Below are 18,963 nucleotides of genomic sequence, written 5' to 3' on the forward strand. Positions count from 1 at the left end.
CTAAACACGCACACTCCATCAATTGTTCTATGAACTACAACGTTTCTTCCATCTTGATTAGTTTTTTTTCTTCTGGTTTGCATAACAATTGATTGATCTACGGTCAAACTACATTGCTACAGTGCCCTGTAGGTGGCATCAAAGTCCCAGACATGAAGCTTGGAAGTATGTGGACATACAACAACCAAACTCACACACACACAAATCACAAGAGAAGGTATTAAAAATCTAATCACTTTATTCAGTGAAACTGTACAGATACCAACGGTCTCTTATTGCATTTAAAAATTGAGTAAAAAAGCAAGATTATCTTCATAAATACATATATTCTTTAAGGAAAAAGTGAGTATTTACAAAGTTTGTCCTGTACTGTCGCTTATAGTAGCTTGCATAATTTCACAGCTACACACATGCATATTTTATCCCAATACCAATACCAATACATTGCAAACATATGTCCATGTTGACTTTTGAGTGACACAAATTTGCATGATTGTCACTGGTTTGTTGTGTGTCAAACGAATTACCACACAGAATAAAAGAGACAATCAATTTGTAAGGCAAATGTTCAGTCTTTTTTACACGGCAGCCTGAAATTGTAGGCCTAGATAACGAGGCTCTAAATTACTTGTAGGCCTACGTGTCGTAAATCATGTGGTTACATTGACCCAGCAGTAGGCTACTACTTTTCAATTAGTTGACCAACATGCGCAAAAAAATAGGATAAAATGTATCCAATCAACGTAATTTTGAATTTCACGGACCATTTGGTCTAACGGCACTATATACGTGTCCATATTTGAGCTTTTCACATCTGCCTTGGAATCAAGGAGTCCGGAGGCTCCGGCCTGTAAGTTAGGTAGGAGACGGCGCTCTGATAGTTCGCTTTTCAAAGTCCATTCAGAGACCACATAATGATCCACAAGGATCATGTTTTGTTTTAAAACGTCAGGATGCACATCCTGGCTTTACACACCTACTGATATAATCATTTGTGACCAATTATCTACTTCATACTGTAGTTTCCCCTTGGTTGCTGTTGCTCAGTCTTTTATAAAACCTTCGCCAAGACTGCAGCGTTTTGCCCGACCATATCCAGAACCCGGATGTGATGCCGACAATCATTGTCATCAGATACTTGATCATAAAGACGGTGAAGTCCGGTGTCATGGGAGCAAAGTTGTTTGGAGGGCAGGGCACGGCGAAACGCTTGCACGTCTGCATGTGCCAGGTCTTTTCCCACTGTCCTCGGAAAGCTTGTTCGTAGAAATAGCAGGCTATCACAATGGTGGCTGGAACTGTGTAAAGGACGCTGAACACTCCGATACGAACCATCAGTTTCTCCAGCTTCTCCGTCTTGGTCCCGTCGTGTTTCATGATGGTTCTGATCCGGAACAGGGACACAAATCCAGCGAGGAGGAATGAAGTCCCGATGAACAGATAGACAAACAGTGGTGCCAGGACGAATCCACGCAAAGAATCAACATTGTAGATGCCCACGTAACAAACACCCGTGAGCAAGTCTCCGTCCACTTGTCCCATGGCCAGGATGGTGATGGTCTTCACGGCTGGGACAGCCCAGGCAGCCAGGTGGAAATACTGAGAGTTGGCCTCGATGGCCTCGTGCCCCCACTTCATCCCAGCTGAGAGGAACCAGGTTAGGGACAGAATCACCCACCAGATAGAGCTGGCCATGCCAAAGAAGTAGAGGATCATAAAGAGGATAGTGCAACCCTCTTTCTTGGTGCCTTGTGCCACCGTCTTGTATCCGTCCTCTTTGAACTTATCAATGCACACTATTTTGTCCTCCAGAAAGAACCCGGCCGCATATGCAACGGCCACCATGAAGTAGCAGCCGGAGAGGAAGATAATGGGTCGCTCTGGGTACCGAAAGCGCCGCATGTCCACCAGATATGTGAGCACTGTGAACAGGGTGCTCACACAGCATAAAATCGACCAGATGCCAACCCATAGACGTCCGAACTTCACCTCTTCTTCACGAAAATACATCAATCCGTTAGGCTTAGTGGGTTCGCACGGCGCGCCGCAGTCTTTCACTCCCATGAAGTTGTAGTTGAGATAAGTGGGCACCTCCAGCTGAAGAGGGCAGGAGAATTGTTGTGGACTGGCCGGCCGACCCATGTTGGGCGGCAGGGTCATGAGTTCTGGAACGTATGGTGTCGGGTATGAAGTGGGGCTGCCGGTGTCCGACGTGTTCTGACCAACGCATATCTCCCCTGCTCCGTGAACTGGGAAATTCTCGCAGCGGAGTCTCTCCGGCCACTGGAATCCAAATTTGTTCATGAGTGCCTCACAGCCCTGTCTCGCTCGCTCACACAGCGAGCGACACGGTGGGATTGCTTGCTCGAGCACGGTGCAGACCGGTGCGTACATGGAACAGAGGAAAAACTTTAGGTCCATGGAACACTGCACCTTTACTAATGGGTAGAACTGGTGGACCTCAAGCCCTGCGTCCTCTTGGTTTGTGTGGCCCAGAAGGTTCGGCATAATGGTTTGATTGTAGGCGATGTCCGTGCAGAGGGGAATTGAAATGGGCTGACAAAAGCCATGCTCGGGTATCGAGATCCCCTTCTCTCCGTGATACTGTCCGGAACACAACGGGAAAAGCGCACTCACCATCATCAGCGCAAAAGCAGCTGGAAATGCCTGGTCCGATTTCTTTGAGTCCGCCATAGTTTCAAGGGTAAAACAACTTTGAAGGAAGTCTGTTGTAAAAATTACCCGATGCTTTGTAAAAAAAAAAAACACAACAATTCTCTTCTAACTCAGATTAAAGATATGGAACTTTTTTGCAATAGGTGTTTTATGTCTCTTTTTAGACCATAAACAGCTCACGCTAGTCCACAAAACCGTGCGCGTGGTGGCCGCACTCGCATGACGACTCAAGGGTCTTGGGCTCTTTGTAGATTACTCTTCACAAATCAGCTCGAGAAAGACCCTTCGTTACTTCTCTTTCTCTGAATCAGTGGGCTGAAGAAACTTCAGTTTTTCCTCTAAGTCCGTGCAAGGAGTCTTGGGTGTCTTTAGGCAAAAGCCCTATCATAAAATGTGGTACGAATTGCCATTAGTTTTGACCTACAATTGTTCTGCTCGTGACTTCTCTGTCTGTAGCTGGTTGGATACTGAAAAGTTGGAGCTCCAGAGGCGAATACAGAGCACACAATGATGTGACGTCGGTTTCTAGATGCCCCTCATTCACAAGCCGTAAAATGTAAGGGCGGGGCACCGGGAAACCATGTTCTCTGGACCAATGGCACAGTTCGGTTTCTAAAGAGCCTCCATCCTGATTGGATTGGGGAAAGCACATAGATATATGTATCTCTCTCTCTCTCTCTCTCTCTCTCTCTCTCTCTCTCTCTCTCTCTCTCTCTCTCTCTCTGTTTCTCTCATATAGGCTATACAGTATAGGTATTTAGAGAAAACGAGTGGGATGTAATTGAAATCAAAACCACAATTAGCACTTCTCTTCAAATAGGTTTAGTGAGTTAATTATTATTACTGTTGGTTTGCAATCATTACAGATTCTCTTATCCAGAGTGACTTATAGTAAGTACAGGGACATTACCCCCCGAGGCAAGTAGGGTGAAGTGCCTTGCCTAAGGACACAACGTCATATGGCACGGCGGGAAATTGATCCGGCAACCTTCTGATCACTAACCCAACTCCCTCACCGCTCAGCCATCTGACTCAAATCATAAAGATTTGGGTCACAGGACCAGTGTGACTGCTTGTATCAAATGGGGGTGACCTTCACACAAACCCAAAGGTGACTCCTAAACCAAGAACAGACTGTGCAGTTGTTCTATGCAGGTCGCCACTAACAGAGGCCATCTAGGACCCTTAACTCACCCTTATCTTGACCATTGGTATTCATCATTAAAAGCTGATGGGTCACATTGGGATGAAACTGCAGTTGTTCACACCTTCCATGGTCAAACCTGCTCCCAGTGGCAATGAGAACACCACATCATTGAATTCCTCCCTCTTCTGAATTGAATTAGGAATTTGATGTTATTTTTTAAATTAGGCTGACATTATGTGATTGTCTTGCTAAAACAAATGTCAACAAACTCAGCTTAGTAGTCTTGATTTACTGGTCTATAGAGCAGTGTTTTGGGACCATGTGTTTTTTGGTATCTGTTGAGACATGTCTATTGGCGAAGTTTAACTACAGTACTATACTGTATCATATTGCATGAAACACAGCGTCACTAAAAAGCTTTGGCTCATTGGAATGGTTTGAAGTATGTTTACGTTTAATGGAATCTTCCCTATTTTGCTATGGAACCTCCAAATTAATCACAAGAACTTGAAGCAAAATTCCGCAGAATGTTCCGCAATGTTCCGCCTGGCATTCTCACCTAACAGCCCCCCCCCCCCTCCCTTTCTTCTCTCGCTCTGTCTCTCTCCAAAGCCCCTTGCACTTTGCTTGGTCAATATAGACCTATCCCCAGGTGAACTATTCCCATCCTTAGAAACCTATCCTTTTACATGATGCAGGTCTAATATTGTGTGAACGTTGAGGCAGTATGGTGGAGTGCACTGCTGAATACTAAAGTAGGGGGGGACGTGAAGTCACGGTTCGTTTGCAAGGCTGTGAAGCCGTGATGGTGAGCTAACTGGCTCAGTTCATTAATAATCTTGTTTCCCATGGGGCCTTATTAGCTTATATCTTGCCTTTACTCCAAACACACAAATGCATAATCACAGACAGACGCACACACAGACACTTACACACACACACACACACACACACACAAGTACACAAAAACTCAAAAAGACTCCAGTAAGTAACATCAGGATGGTCTGAGGTATTAATCTATCTATGTAGTCATTCTGCCATGTCCCAGCCAGGGGTTATTCTACTCTTGGCTGTCTGTGCAGGGTTATTGGATCCAATTAGTAAAATCCAACGTTTATGCTGTAAAGACAAGCAGGCATAAAGTTTCATTAAGACCTGTCAATATTTATCATCCCTCTGGTGCCATATGATCAATACACCCCTGCCATCACTCAAAACAAATTCCCTTCAATTCAAATAACAGGCTAGAGCAGATGACAATCTACAATGAAAAGGTTGCAGACACTTGCATTCTTATGTAAAGAATGAATGTATGAACACATTAGTGAACAAAGGAATAAATACATGAACGAATGAATGTGATTCTGGCAAGTTGTATAACCCAATGAATCCAAACACATTCATTTGAGATCAATACAGTAATTCCAGTTATGTGTCACAGCTAGCCAGCAGACCAACAGGGGGCAGACCCATTGATGATTATTGTTAATAAACCAATTGGTTGAGTCTTTCTCTGTCCTACCTTGATTTCCCATGGGGCTTTGGGCCAGACTGCTGCTGTTTACTGTCACTAGTATCCCCACACTACAATCTATATTGGGTCACACTATAGGTACTACCTCATACATTATAAAATTGAACTCTTAAGTGTATCAGTTGCGCAGTATGTGAGCATGTCATGAATAGGAGTGTGTGTATGTGTGCAATGTAACTGATGGTGTGCACATGTGTAGAAGAAGAGGATTCTCATGAATCCTGGCCAGTGTTCTGTGTGCTTAGTAGCAGGCTTGCCAGTGTAAATTTAGGGGTGAAAGAGTGTTTAGATTTGGTTAAGGCCCTTCTCTAGACTCCCACATCATTAGGCTGGGATGTGGTGCATAACTCAACACACTATACACATGCAAGGCACCTAGGAGTGCAGGGACGGTCTGCAATCGGTCAAAGGGTCTTGGCCGAGTGTAAATCTCTGAGGTAATTTAGCTTCCTAGCTTCCTCTGTCGGTCTGTCCGTCTGTCTGTCTGTCATACTAATATATGCACTCATTTTCTCAACTCATTAGAATCCACCTGTTACATTTACATTTAGTTATTTAGCAGACGCTAATCAATCTGGCAACCTTCAGATTAGTAGCCCGATTCCCTGAGCCACCTGACTACCTGTTACCTCAGTGACTTTATTACCTTGGGAACAAAGATAGTTTGGAACAAATTACAACTAATTCCACCAGAATTTTGTGTTCCTTCCTGTTATCGTCAGGGGCCCATACATGCTTCAGGCTAATCTGTTGCGTTATTTTCTCAAACTTCCATTTTTAACCGTTCACACACTCATTACCAATTGTAGAAGGTGACTCCCCCGGGCAATACAAATGCCAGTTCTTTCAATCTAGACCTTGGTAAAGAAGAGTATATCTGGTTAGATGACATGCTATTTAGCAGAAGTTATTACACCTGGTTGTTAAGTTATTCTAGGGTGAGGAGAAGGGCTGGCTGGCTGGCTGCTGCTGGGGTGGGGAGGGAATGAATGAGATGGTGTGAGCCAAGGGGCACTGAGCTGGGGTGGGCCCGGCTGGGCTGGGCTGGCCTTCGCCTGGAGGGATTGGACCAGAGCACTGCAGAGAGAGATAGAGAGAGAGTGAGAGAGAGAGAAGTGGGGAGGGGGTGGGCAGGAATGTAGGCCAAAAGAGTGGACCTCCAGAGGCCAGCTGGCTCATGTCCGTCATCGGTTTACAGAGCTTCTACAGTACAGGGGCGACGCTATGCTAGCTAGCCTCACAGGCTTGGAAAGTAGACCCAGCAAGAGCACACAGTGAAAACGAAGCGATGAAAGATTGATTTATACAGCACATACAGGGCCGGTGTATGGTCCGTTGGCTATGGAGCAGGACGCCTAGTTCTCTGACTGCTGGTTGTCTTTGACTGGGAACAGGGTGTTGGGTTTGGAGGAGGTGTGTGCATGCCTGTGAGTGTGTGTGTGTGTGAGTGTCTAGTGTAAACCTACAGGGGCGTTGTCGGCCATCTTGTGTTTATCACATGTTTAAACCAACACGGGTCAGGGGACTTCTGGGAGTTTTCTGGCATTTGAACGTTGCCGTTTTGGACACAGGATTAATAAACAGTGCCCAGCCAGACGGCTAGGAACACAAGCCTGATGCATTCTGGGAAGGGAGAGGGGGCTTTCCTGTGTTTATGATTTCATATCTGTGTGTGGATGCCTCTGTGCGCATGGGGGTGTGTTAGTGTAAGAGTAAAAGAGTAGAGAGACATAATGAGAATGTGTGTACATCTGTATTTAAAGCTAAAGTTTTATGTATTTGTGTGTGCTGTACTAATTTGGATATGCAGAGCCAGTAATCCATTCCATCATTTGCACCAGATTGTAAATTAGGAAATACAAAACTCTTCAAAAATAATTTTAATTTCGTACCTATACTGTACACATTACAGCTTCAAGGTTATGTCAAGGTCGAGCTCAAACAGCTGCTCTAATAAAACATGGAAAAATGTATTGTAATCCAAGTGCAAGGAGCAATGATTTTGATCATGCAATGAAAAGAGAGAGCTCAATTAGCATGGTGAAATTGAATTATGAGGTACCGATCTATGTTGAGACAGTGTTTTTGTGTCACAGTGTTTATGGGGTCTTCTGATCTTTGTGTGTGTGTGCATTTGGTTCTCCAGTGGGGATTCCTGAGGGCTCAGATGTTGAGAGGATCCTGAGAGATCCTAGATGTCAGGTCGGATCTCAGCCTGACGTTAAATCAATGATCTGACAGACAGAGAAGCCATCACAGTGCACAGAGACTCCCTCTGCTCACCAGCTCACAGCTGCCCCTTTGAGTAGCTTTGCAGAGTAAACAGCGACACAAACCTGGGCTCTCCCCCAAACCTTGACTTCTGCACTGGAGATGATAGTGTGACCCTACCTGTATAGCCAACTTCCCCGCAGGGAACAGCAGAATTTGTCCACGTGTGTCTTTGTACGTGTTGAGAGAGGCATTAAGAGTTGGACAGCCAACTCTGAAGAGGGGTGTGTCTGTGTCTGTGTCTGTGTCTGTGTCTGTGTCTGTGTCTGTGTCTGTGTCTGTGTCTGTGTCTGTGTATGTGTCTGTGTCTGTGTCTGTGTCTGTGTATGTGTCTGTGTCTGTGTCTGTGTCTGTGTCTGTGTCTGTGTCTGTGTCTGTGTCTGTGTCTGTGCTGTTCTTCTGGAACCTTTTTGCAGCAGGTTCCAAAAACACAGCAGCAGAGATCAGGCTACAGCACACAGCCTACCCCTGTGACTCCAGCCACTCCGGTTACTCTCCGCCTTTCCTGTTTCAGCAGAGGACGGAGACAGGATGAAGGGATAAGGGGACGATAGGGAGGGAAGACATGGATTGGGGAGGATGAGAGAGGAGCGGGGCAGGTCTGACTCTAGAGGGAGGAAGAGTCCTAATAAGTCCCCCCCCCCGCCCCCCCACCCCCCTCTGTCTCAGGAAACAGGGGGAGGGGGGATCAATCCAAACATCTATATTCTGACACAGGCACATATAAACACACACTCATGCCTTATTGATCTAAAGCTAATTTCTCTTTCTCTGCCCTGTCAGCCTGTCCTTGCATGCTATTAGTCAGTCAATGGTAACCTGGTCCACTGACTAGAATGGTGCGCAGTCACACAAAAAATCTCTTTCCTTTTGCTTCCTGGTCGGCCGTAACATCCTTGTGGTTTATCAGGATTCCTCCTGGTTCTTTATGTGTCCTGTGTGTGTATGTGTGTGTGTTTATGTGTGTGCATGTTCACCTCTGTATCTCGGGCTTCCACACTCTGAACTGCAAACCTGCTCTTTGGCACTGTGGGTCTCCAGTTTCCATGACAACATTCATCACAGAGTCTGAGGTAAAGATTATCCGCAACTGTCCCTCCACATCTGCCTCCCTCCCTCATTTTCTCTCAGTCTAATAGTAAATAGACTAAAATAGTGTTCTATTGTGTGTTTGTGTAAATCTGTTCATCTGTGAATGTCCAACTGTCCTCCTTTGTGAGCACTTTGAATTGAGCTTTGAGATAGCTGAGAAGAAAGATTGAGAGTAGAGGAGCCTGACTGTTTTATCATTCAACCCAGAGCGTCTCGATCCCCTACTCTGAGACATGATAGTGTCGAGACTCCAGACGTAGCTCGCCGCATTCCCAGCATTCCTGATGAGATAGGGGTCCGGATACCGTAGACCTGCCTTCTCAGAAGCAGGCCAGGTCTGCTCTCCCATTGGCTGAACTGTGCAGTCACAGCTACTCTGGCCTGGAGGCCCTTAGTGTGGCAGACTGTGTGTCTGCAGACCAGGAGCTCTCCCATACCCCCGGGAGGGAACTGTCAGTCACAGGGCATGTCTGTCACAGGATCTGTCTGTCACAGGGCCTCTGTCACATGACCTGGGGACAGGAGACAGATGTCATTAGCAGGGGAATGAGGGGAGCGTCTCAGAGGCTAAAGGCTCTGACGACAACTTGACTTGTTATTTGGATTCAACCTCCAATACTGATGCTCTTTCATGATCAGTGCTTGATTTGACCTTTACTCCACTAGCTTTCCGTTGTTGATGACATTTGAGTGTTAACATTGCACCAAAGCAGAGTTTTGATGTCCTGGGGGGAGAGGTATGACGTGATAAGAGACAGATGCAGAGGGAATTGAGTGTGTGTGCGTGTGTGTGTGGGGCGGGCGGGCGGGGTGGAGACAGCCCTGTGGAGAAGCATATGGTCCGTAGGCGGCAGCTCTAACCACCAGACTAAATACAGGCCCCAGCTTTAGCCTGATGAGGTGTTCACCGAGGACCAGGCTTAGTATTGACCTTCATCTGCTCGTCCTCCCTCTCTTCCGTTTCTCGATCCCTCCCTCTTTCACTCTCTGCTGTTGAAAGTCAGCAGGATTACCGTCGTTCTTGAGTCCTGACTCAGACACATTGACACCGATTAGAGAGGAAGGTGTGATCTACCTCTGCTGTGAAATAGTTTTTTTAACAAAAGTAAAAGGGACAAGACTGGAGTCCGACAACACGGACCGGTCAGGAAGTCAGACGGACGAATCGGATGACAGAAGATCGTTTGTGAATCAGGATTCTAGACACTGACTACATCATTCGTGACTCGATCGCTGATTTCGCAATCCTTCTTCTGTGGGAAATCGATCTGAAAAAGAGCCATGATTTCTGATTCCCTACTCCATCTGGCACCTCCCTCCTACTCATCCTCACAGCTGCAGAGCTTCACAGCCTCATTCCATGCGTGATACACCTCTCCTTTGACAGATTTCACATCATGTAAGAGCATAAAACAGAGTCAGCCTAAATGATTCACATCTTCTATCTCATCAACAGTTTTAACACGCCTATGGAGATTTGACATGCGAGACATCAACCATACCCCCGGGTCATGACAGATCTGTACGGACGCCTCTGACACGAGGATGTCGGTTGTATTTCAACCCGCAGTGATTTCTGTCATGAAGAGATAGATTTGGCATCCAAGTCATTATGCATTATGAAGCAGTGGATAAGAGAGACCCTCGCATGAAAGAGAGCTCAGGGAGAATGGAGAGAGAGCAAAGGGGGACACGCCTCCCCCCGGCCCATTGGTCTGTATTGTCTCGGGAGAGGGGGGGGGTGGGACGGGGTATCTACGGCTGACCCCAGCAGAGCCCTCGGACTAATAACCACATTATGTCCTTGCACCGTGCAAATGGCACCTTTTGTTACCCTGGTCTGGGAGTCCGAGCGGGTGAAATTAGGGTGTGCGAGGGACGGGGGTTCAGGGTGAGCGAGTCGGGAGGATGTTGATGGAGGAGTTGAGGAAGGTGTCGAATGAAGGGAGTGTAGTGAAGACGGGGGCAAGGAGGAAGGCTGAAGGCTGGAAAAACATGTGGGGGTAGTTATGCATGGGGAGAGTCACCGGAGTGAGGAGTGACTTTGTCATTCAAAGAAGGGAGAGAGTGAATACAGAGAGCCAGGCCAGAGGCTGCTGGCTGCTCTGAATGGCACCCAGAGAGGAGTTGGACTGCATCAGCATTGTTCTGCCTGGCTTTCTGCTTCGAAAACATTACCAAGCATCACAGAGGAGCTGCTTCTTGGCTCAGAACCATAGTCTGTTCACAATAACACTGGTGAAGAGAGAGAGAGAGAGAGCAAGAGAGAGAGAAAGAAAGAAAGAAAGAGAGAGAGAGAGAGAGAGAGAGAGAGAGAGAGAGAGAGAGAGAGAGAGAGAGAGAGAGAGAGAGAGAGAGATGAGGGGTATACACAACAAGTGTCATTGTGGTGAATATGGATGAAACAACAATGATTTGTGAGCTCAGGCTCAGATAAGGTTTTTTTTAGACTCAACAATCAGAGGGATCCTCAGAACAGACACCTGTGAGGTAGCTATCCTGCCCTGACCACCTAGACCTCAGACACTGACGCAACAACAGGCAAGCACAGACTCGGATGGCAGCACACTGAATCACTTAGTTCTTCAGTGTAGAGGAAAGGCAGGGTCATTGCAGAGTGGAAGGGATGGAAGGATGGCTGTCTAGAAAGAAGAGAGGAAGGGTCAAACTAAAGAATGAAGTACAGGTGAGCCCACCCTGGGGACCATCACCTGACCTCCACCCTTCCTTCACCTTTCATCTTCCCCCGTATTTCCAGTCCTACATATCACTCCATCCAATCTTCTAACCTGTACCCTTTATATCCTGGCATTTGTCGAAGGGTAAATGGAGCTTCAGTGATGTCATGCAGCAGTAGCAAGTTCACCACATCCAGTACAACACAGCGGCTAGAGAGCTACTTAAAGGCCTCTACTTGGATGGAATCTACTTGGAAAGAAATTCTCCCCTTGTCAGCGGTCCCCACTTAGTATTACGCAGATGATGGTGGAATTTAGTTGGATTGAATTTGACCTCATGGCCAAAGATCCTAGATTAGGGTCTACAATTTGTAGTCCCTAAGACACATTCCACCATAAAACACTTGTGGCATGATTGTCTATCAGCCCTCACAATGCTGCATTGGCTGGTCACAGTCCTTCATCTCCAGAAGAAAAACAACCACAACTCATACCAAGCAGCCAAACACCAAACTAACTATGGACTCATTTTCGCTGGGACATCAAAATGTCGTCGTTCTAATCTCATTAAATCAAATTAGACAAACAATTTGAATATTCCAAACATATGGTGATGTGACTGGTGTCCATGGTGATGGAGGCGTGGTTTTGGATACAGTTCAGAGGGTTTCTCAAGCTTGAGAAAGTCTTCACACAGACGAAGGGGAAAACTGATATCAGTCCTCCTCTCACACAACTCTCCTTTCTTCTGCACCCTCTTTCCACCCCTTTTGATGGAAATGGAGAGAAGGGAGAGCAGTCCTCTTTTCCTCTTTTTTTTCCTCTTTTCCCTTTCCCTTCTTTGTCCCCCAGCCTTTCTTTCAGCGGTCCGTCTCTCTCTTTCTTTCCCAGTCCGAGTGGTAATAGATTCCGCCCCCAGGCCATCCCACCTTGCGTGAGAAAAGCGCAGTCCGACACAAAAACAGAACTGTTCCCCTCTTCATAAATATTAATCAGTCAACACCCCTTCCCATTTAGGCTCTGAGACTTCTTCTAGACTGGAAACCAACTGGCAGCCGTCTTCCTCCTCCTCCTCCTCCTCCTCCTCCTCCTCCTCCGTGTGTATGTGTGGGTGTGTGTCCAGAGAGAGTCGGACCCTGGGAACAGTCCAAATAGAGGCAGCAGTCAGGACCTGACCCCTTCTGGCCCAAAGATCAAAGGTCACAGGCCAGTTACTTTGACTCAATTGTGCATCAATTGTGCTGCTTTTTCGAAAGAACTCTCTATTTCTCTGTCTCTTTTCTTTCTCACCACCACTCACCCTCCTCATTTTTTTCCAAAGTCTTTTTTTTAAACATCATTCGTTTTCTAAATTTGACTTTTAAAGTTCCCGTGCAGCCAATAAGATAACAATGACAAAATAAATAGTACATTTTTAAAGAGGGCGTAAAATAGCTTCCAAATGTATTTTTTGTTTAAAGGAAAATACCCACCATGTCCCCGGTTAAGTTTTGTTCCCCTCTAAACAGCCCATCGGGTAATTGTCTGATTTGATTGTCTCTGCTCTTTCAGATAACTTTCTAACCTAATCTCTAGACCACCCTGATGCCGTGGCAACGGGACATTGAGGCGCTTACATCCCACAATAACACACACATAACAACCTGATACACACGCCTCTGCAGCCTGTTAAATCCCACATGCACACACACACACGACACATGGCCATGCAGCCACACACATATGCACACATGGAGAGGCAGAGAGAGAGAGAGAGAGCGAGTGACAGTGAGAGAGAGAGACTAGATACAGTATTGGTGTAGATGTGTGTGCTTCTCTCTTTAGAGTAATTTGGACTCATTATGAACTGGGCATACTAATTGCTCTACAGCTTAACTAGCAGCAGTCACTCTTCTGTGTTGCAGTCATTGCAGGGAGAGCAGAGATGGTGGTTGAAGTTGGACAGTAGAGATGAACTGATGTCAGTTTCTTTCTTTCCTATTCTCCTCTCCTCAACCCTCAGACTGGTGCCTGGGCCCTGAGATAATTGAGAAGAGAAACATGCAGACCAGAAAGAAAGGGCCTTCGGAGAAGGGAGGGAAAAGAAAAGTGATTTGTAGAGAGAGGGTCGATGCACTGCTGCTTTGAAGTCCTATGAATCAGTACTGTGTGTGTGTTGGGGAGAAAATGTGTGTATGTGTTTGTGTGTAAATCCCACAAGCTTTGGGGTGAAAGCTTGAGAACTTTAAAGGGGGAACAATCATGAGAGAGAGAGTTGTCGAGAGATGTAGAGAAAGAGAGATGGAGAGAGAGACTAGGTATAAGGGGAAGACTGATTGACAGGCTAAGAGAAGGAGAGAGAGAGAGAGAGTGAGAGAGAGAGAGAGCCCTCAGTGGAGCCCTCCTGACTGACGCTTCTGAAACCTGCACCATTCTTCACATTCTCTGTGTACTTCTCATCTCTCCATCTCAATCCTCCCTCTCCTGTCCTCTTCTACTCCTTTCATCCTCCTCAGAGCTAATGCAGCATGATTACTCACTGACTCAATCAACAATTCAACAATGCTGACAGAGAATGGCCAATTACAGAGCTACGGCCCTCCCTTTCACCCCTTCCCCCACCCCCACCCCCTGCCCTCCTGCCTCCATACCTTTTGTTTTTCTCCCCCACACCCACTCCTTCCTTCCTCTACTACCTCCCTCTCCTCTCGCCCTCCAAGCTCCCATAACTCCCGCTTCTCCCTCCTCTGTTTGCCCTCCTCTCCCCCCTGCCTAACCCCCACCTCCCCCTGATCCCCCCCCCCCCTCCTCCATCTGACTCAGGGGGAGACGGGTTGGCGTCAGGCATTCCTCCCGCTCCTCAAAAGGCCAAGTATATCAAGACTCCATTAGCACTGCCAGCACACAAGCCTCAGGAAGGCCAATCCCCAACCATGGAGAGCCAGGGGCCTGGATGTGACTGTGGGGGTCTTTGTGCCCCGGCCTGATACTCAATCTAGGGATTGACTGCTGCTGATATGTAACTTCATCAGCCAGTGCTGCTCCCTGCACTCAGTGAAGCGGTGATGGCTGTGGCCGGTGGGGGTGGGGTGGGGGGGTTGGGGTCGAGGCGAGGGGTCGCAAACGAGACGCTCTCAGGTTCTGCAGCGTGTGCTTCTTGAGGTGTGGCGACTGAGGGACGAATGCGGAGGGCTCCGGTCTGCCCCGCGCCACGTCAGAGAGACGCTCGTGTTGGCTACAGAGCTGACTACAGGCTGACTCTGCAGGGGAACGCTAGCCAGCAGGGCTCCGGCTGAATCATGCTCGCTTAACGGTGACTAATGGAAATACTCTGTCTCCGCTGGAGAAAGTACACCGCAGTGAAGGCCCGACCACTTCTAACCCTGAGTGTGTACATGCCTGTGCACCCCCTCATTACCAGTACAACAGGAGGAGCGGCAGGAGGGAAGGTTGGGTGAGGTTCCGACCCCCCCCCGCCCCCGCCCTGCCCCCCTCCACCCCTGTCCCCAGAAAGGCTCCTGTATGACGGGTGGGGGGAGGGGAGGGGGAGGAGGGGGGGGCGCAGACAGTCTCAGATAGGATCTGACAGGCTGCTGGAGACAGAGAGTGTGTTAAGATTGGGATAATCTAGTGTGTGACTGAGCAGTGACAGACAAGAGAACTGAGGAGAAGGGAAGCTGTGTGTAGACCGTTTAGAAGATTTTTGATTTTCACGTGCCAATTTTTTTTTTTTATCTGCCACATGGTTTTAAATGGTGCAAATGAGTAATGTGGAATGGTTTTTAAAGAACTTTGTCTATGTTAAAGTCTGGCTCTATATCTCTTAAAGACTCTCTTTCTCTCCCTATTTTTTCCTGCCAAATACACACTCAAACACTCATAATTAAGCACATTCCTTTCATACACGCTCCTGGCTGGCTGTCATCTGGCTCCCCATGTTAGGATATGATGTTGCCAGATTGGCACATCACTCCGTTGGTGATGGCTTCACTTTAACTTTATGACCAGCGTAAACAGACCAAACCGCTGTTAAGTCAGTTTCAGATGTGGAACTCGACGAGCTACAACTATGCTTGCATCTTTCTCTCAGAGCCCTGTCTAGAAATGCAGCTCACTCTCCAACGGTGGCCATTGTTGCAAAACTAGAAACAGCAGGATAGAGAGAGAAATAAAGCAGGAATCTTTTAATCTCTTGTTCAAGTAAAGAGGGATTAGGAAGCCCCCTCCCTGTAGAGCCAGCGGGACCCCCAGCCCGACCTCTCCCTCCCCCTAACACCCTCCCTCCCTCCCCCATCTCCCTACCCCAGCAACCCCTCCCCCACCTGACCCTCCTTTTGCCACCTAGTGCTTCTCTGCCTTTTGGCTAAGATCACGTCCTCTCCTTCCACCCTCCCCTGCCCTGTCCTCTCTCCCTCCCCCAACAGGACGCAGGGCCCTTGTGTCGCAGCAGAGCCCTGTGGGTGCTGGGGGAGGAGGTGGGGGGGGGGGGGGGCATTTTAGGGCAGATCTCCTCCCAAAGGGTCTCCATGCAGAACCCCCATGCCTATTGTCCCCTGCATTAACTCCCCCTGCATGTGAAAGAGACCCCCTCTCAGCCCTCTTCTAAGGAACCGCTGCCCTCCATCGCCCACTTCAGAGTCATCGCTTCATTCACACTCCACCTCACCCATAGTAACCCACAGCTACCCGCGGCTGGGGCTGGCCATGAGGCCTGGCCACCTGCGTGCATCCCCCACCGCCTGCCATTGTGGAGGTGGAATGAGTCCTGACATCATTTATGAGAGAATGAGGTTAGAGGGTTCTAAAAATACACCGTTTTTTTGAGATATGGCTTGAGTAATCTACAATAGCCCAAATGTAGAGTTTACGAAACCAGATGGAGAGGAAATGTTGTCTAACACAAGCTCACACACACACACACATGCACAAATGTACACGCACGTATCATTTTACTGTACCTGCAGTACTGTACAGCTTCCAATCCTGCTTTTTCTAACTCTAAACCTTTCATTAAATATCAAATATGTCTCTGGAGGCATGCACCAAAGATTTATCCCTGCTTTATTTATTTATTTCGCTGCTTAATGAATTTCAGACGGGAGAGTAAGCTTGAGAGAGAGAGAGGGGGGAGGCAGAGAGAGCGGGAGAGAGAAAGAGCAAGTGAGAAAGAGGGTGGGGAAAAAAGAGACAGAGAGAGAATCCGAGTTGGAAGTAGGGGAGAAGCTGTGTCAGAGGCTTTCTGAGGGAGTTTTTGCTTGAAGCCTGAGACCAGCCTCAGCCCCAGAACGTGCGTCAAGGCAGGCTGTGGTTGGATGTTTTCACACCCCTGGAACATTGAAACTCACAGCTTGATTCATTGCTTGCTCCTCAGTCTCTGAGTCGATTCCACAGACCAAGCAGAGCCCTTGGTTAGTGTCAGAGCCTGATCAGAGCACTTGAAAGACATTCCTAGGAATTCTGTCTAAAGCTCATGCATTGTGTGCATATGTGTGTGTGGGGGTTTGTGCACATGTTTATATGCACTTACAATTGCAATGTGTGTCACGGAGGACTATTAATGGTTCCATTCAGGCTTTTTACGATATTCCACATATTTCTAATACTTATCTGCATTGTTCGTTGTACTTTTCCCCTTAAGTATGTTCTTTATCTAGCAACTTTGCCTCTTCTACTTCACTTGAGATGATTAAAGGGAATTTGAACCAACCTCTCCTTTAATACCCCTGCTTAGGAATCCTTAGAGCTTAGTCCTGCACACACACACACACACACACACATGCCTTTGAGCATATTAACGGAACAATATCAAGTTTTCATTACTCTCAAAGTCAATCTAATCCCTCATGCACACAGTCTTTTATGAACCCTCTAGATTACAGACAAGCACCCGATAATCAGATTAGCACTCCTACAGCTAACATACTGGCTGGGGTGAGGTTGTTTTGGGGTTGTTTGGTCAGCAGAGCTACTGTGGGCCATTGACCCCCTTACTGGTTTGGTGATATGTAAAGATCAATATTAATATTTCTTAGGAGGTAAAATGTTAATGTTTGTCACAGTCTCAAACCACACTTGGTACGATATACAGGGCTTTTTTATTGGGCGTAGATGCATGGGGGCCATTTAAAATGGCTTCAAACTAGTTCCACTTATTTCAGAAATGAGTGGAACAAACCCAAGAAGTATGGCATGGGCTGGTGTTAAGAGGGGGACGTGGTCCATGATGAGGGATCTGTCCAGCTTAGGGGAGGACATGAAGAAGATGGGGCAGGGGAAGAGGAGGAGGAGAGAAATAAAGAGGAGTCGAACAGAATACTTAGTGTGAGGACTTCATGGTAGAGTGTCCGATAAGGGAGATTTCCCCTTCATAATTCAGTTGAGCCATGATATCGTGCGTCTTGCATGTTGACGTCTTTATGTGTCGGTTCTCAAGCTTTTGTGCCAACAGTAGATCCTGTTTAAACTTGTTTACGATGTAAAGAAGTGCCCTATGAAGTCATGAGCCATTCCAGACTGAAGACCACAGACTGAAGACCATGTCTCTTCCCATAACTCAAACTAGAAACGTCACACTAGATGGACAGTGTCGGAGTCTTTACTGAGAGGGGAGGTTGGAGAGACCCGGCTGTTTATTCCCTATTATTGCTTACCATTATCTACAGTACCTTTTATACACGCCATTATCTACAGCACCTTTTATACTTACCATTATTCCTTATCATTGCTTACCATTATCTACAGTACCTTTTATACACACCATTATCTACAGCACCTTTTATACTTACCATTATTCCTTATCATTGCTTACCATTATCTACAATACCTTTTATACTTACCATTATTCCTTATCATTGCTTACCATTATCTACAGTACCTTTTATACACACCCTTATCTACAGTACCTTTTATACTTACCATTATTTCTTATCATTGCTTACCATTATCTACAGCACCTTTTATACTTACCATTATTCCTTATCATTGCTTAACATTATCTACAGTACCTTTTATACACACCCTTATCTACAGTACCTTTTATACTTACCATTATTTCTTATCATTGCTTACCATTATCTACAGCACCTTTTATACTTACCATTATTCCTTATCATTGCTTATCATTATCTACAGTACCTTTTATGCTTACCATTATTCCTTATCATTGCTTACCATTATCTACAGCACCTTTTATACTTACCATTATTCCCTATTATTGCTTACCATTATCTACAGTACCATTATGACCTGTGGTGGCTCAGCAGGGCTGGAGTGCTTTAACCAGCCCAACACATTCATCTCCTTCCACAGGACGCCACTGCTGAGAACAGACCAAGAGCTTTATGGCCCAGTCATAAATACCTCCTCAGTGGTCATAATGGCCCTGTGTGTGTGTGTGTGTGTTGTATGTAAAGTGAATATACTGATGTCATCCTCCACACTGCCCAACATCCTTCCCCTATCCGCCCCCATGATGCACTTGCAAAAGGCGTCAGCACTTCACAAATCACATTTCAGCTGTTCACCATTGGCAGATCAATATTTAACTATTTTACATTGCCAAGTTACTAGTAACTTGAGTGAATGTT

General features: G+C 46.7%; 1 protein-coding gene across 1 annotated transcript; it reads right to left on the bottom strand.

Annotated features, from left to right (window-relative positions):
• Positions 1-220: 220 nt before the first annotated feature.
• fzd7a (frizzled class receptor 7a) lies at positions 221-3,167 on the bottom strand. Its single transcript, XM_084689395.1, has one exon. It carries the CDS (start codon positions 2,692-2,694, stop codon positions 1,012-1,014), a length of 1,683 nt encoding a protein of 560 aa, XP_084545521.1. The 5' UTR covers positions 2,695-3,167; the 3' UTR covers positions 221-1,011.
• Positions 3,168-18,963: the final 15,796 nt, after the last annotated feature.

This window comes from Hypomesus nipponensis, chromosome 23 (genome assembly GCF_054491055.1).
Source record: "Hypomesus nipponensis isolate SF chromosome 23, ASM5449105v1, whole genome shotgun sequence".
In the NCBI taxonomy this organism is placed as follows: domain Eukaryota; kingdom Metazoa; phylum Chordata; class Actinopteri; order Osmeriformes; family Osmeridae; genus Hypomesus; species Hypomesus nipponensis.

What these genes read in the sequence shown, in the direction of transcription:
- fzd7a (XM_084689395.1), bottom strand. Translation starts at nt 2,694, where the DNA reads ATGGCGGACTCAAAGAAATCGGACCAGGCATTTCCAGCTGCTTTTGCG.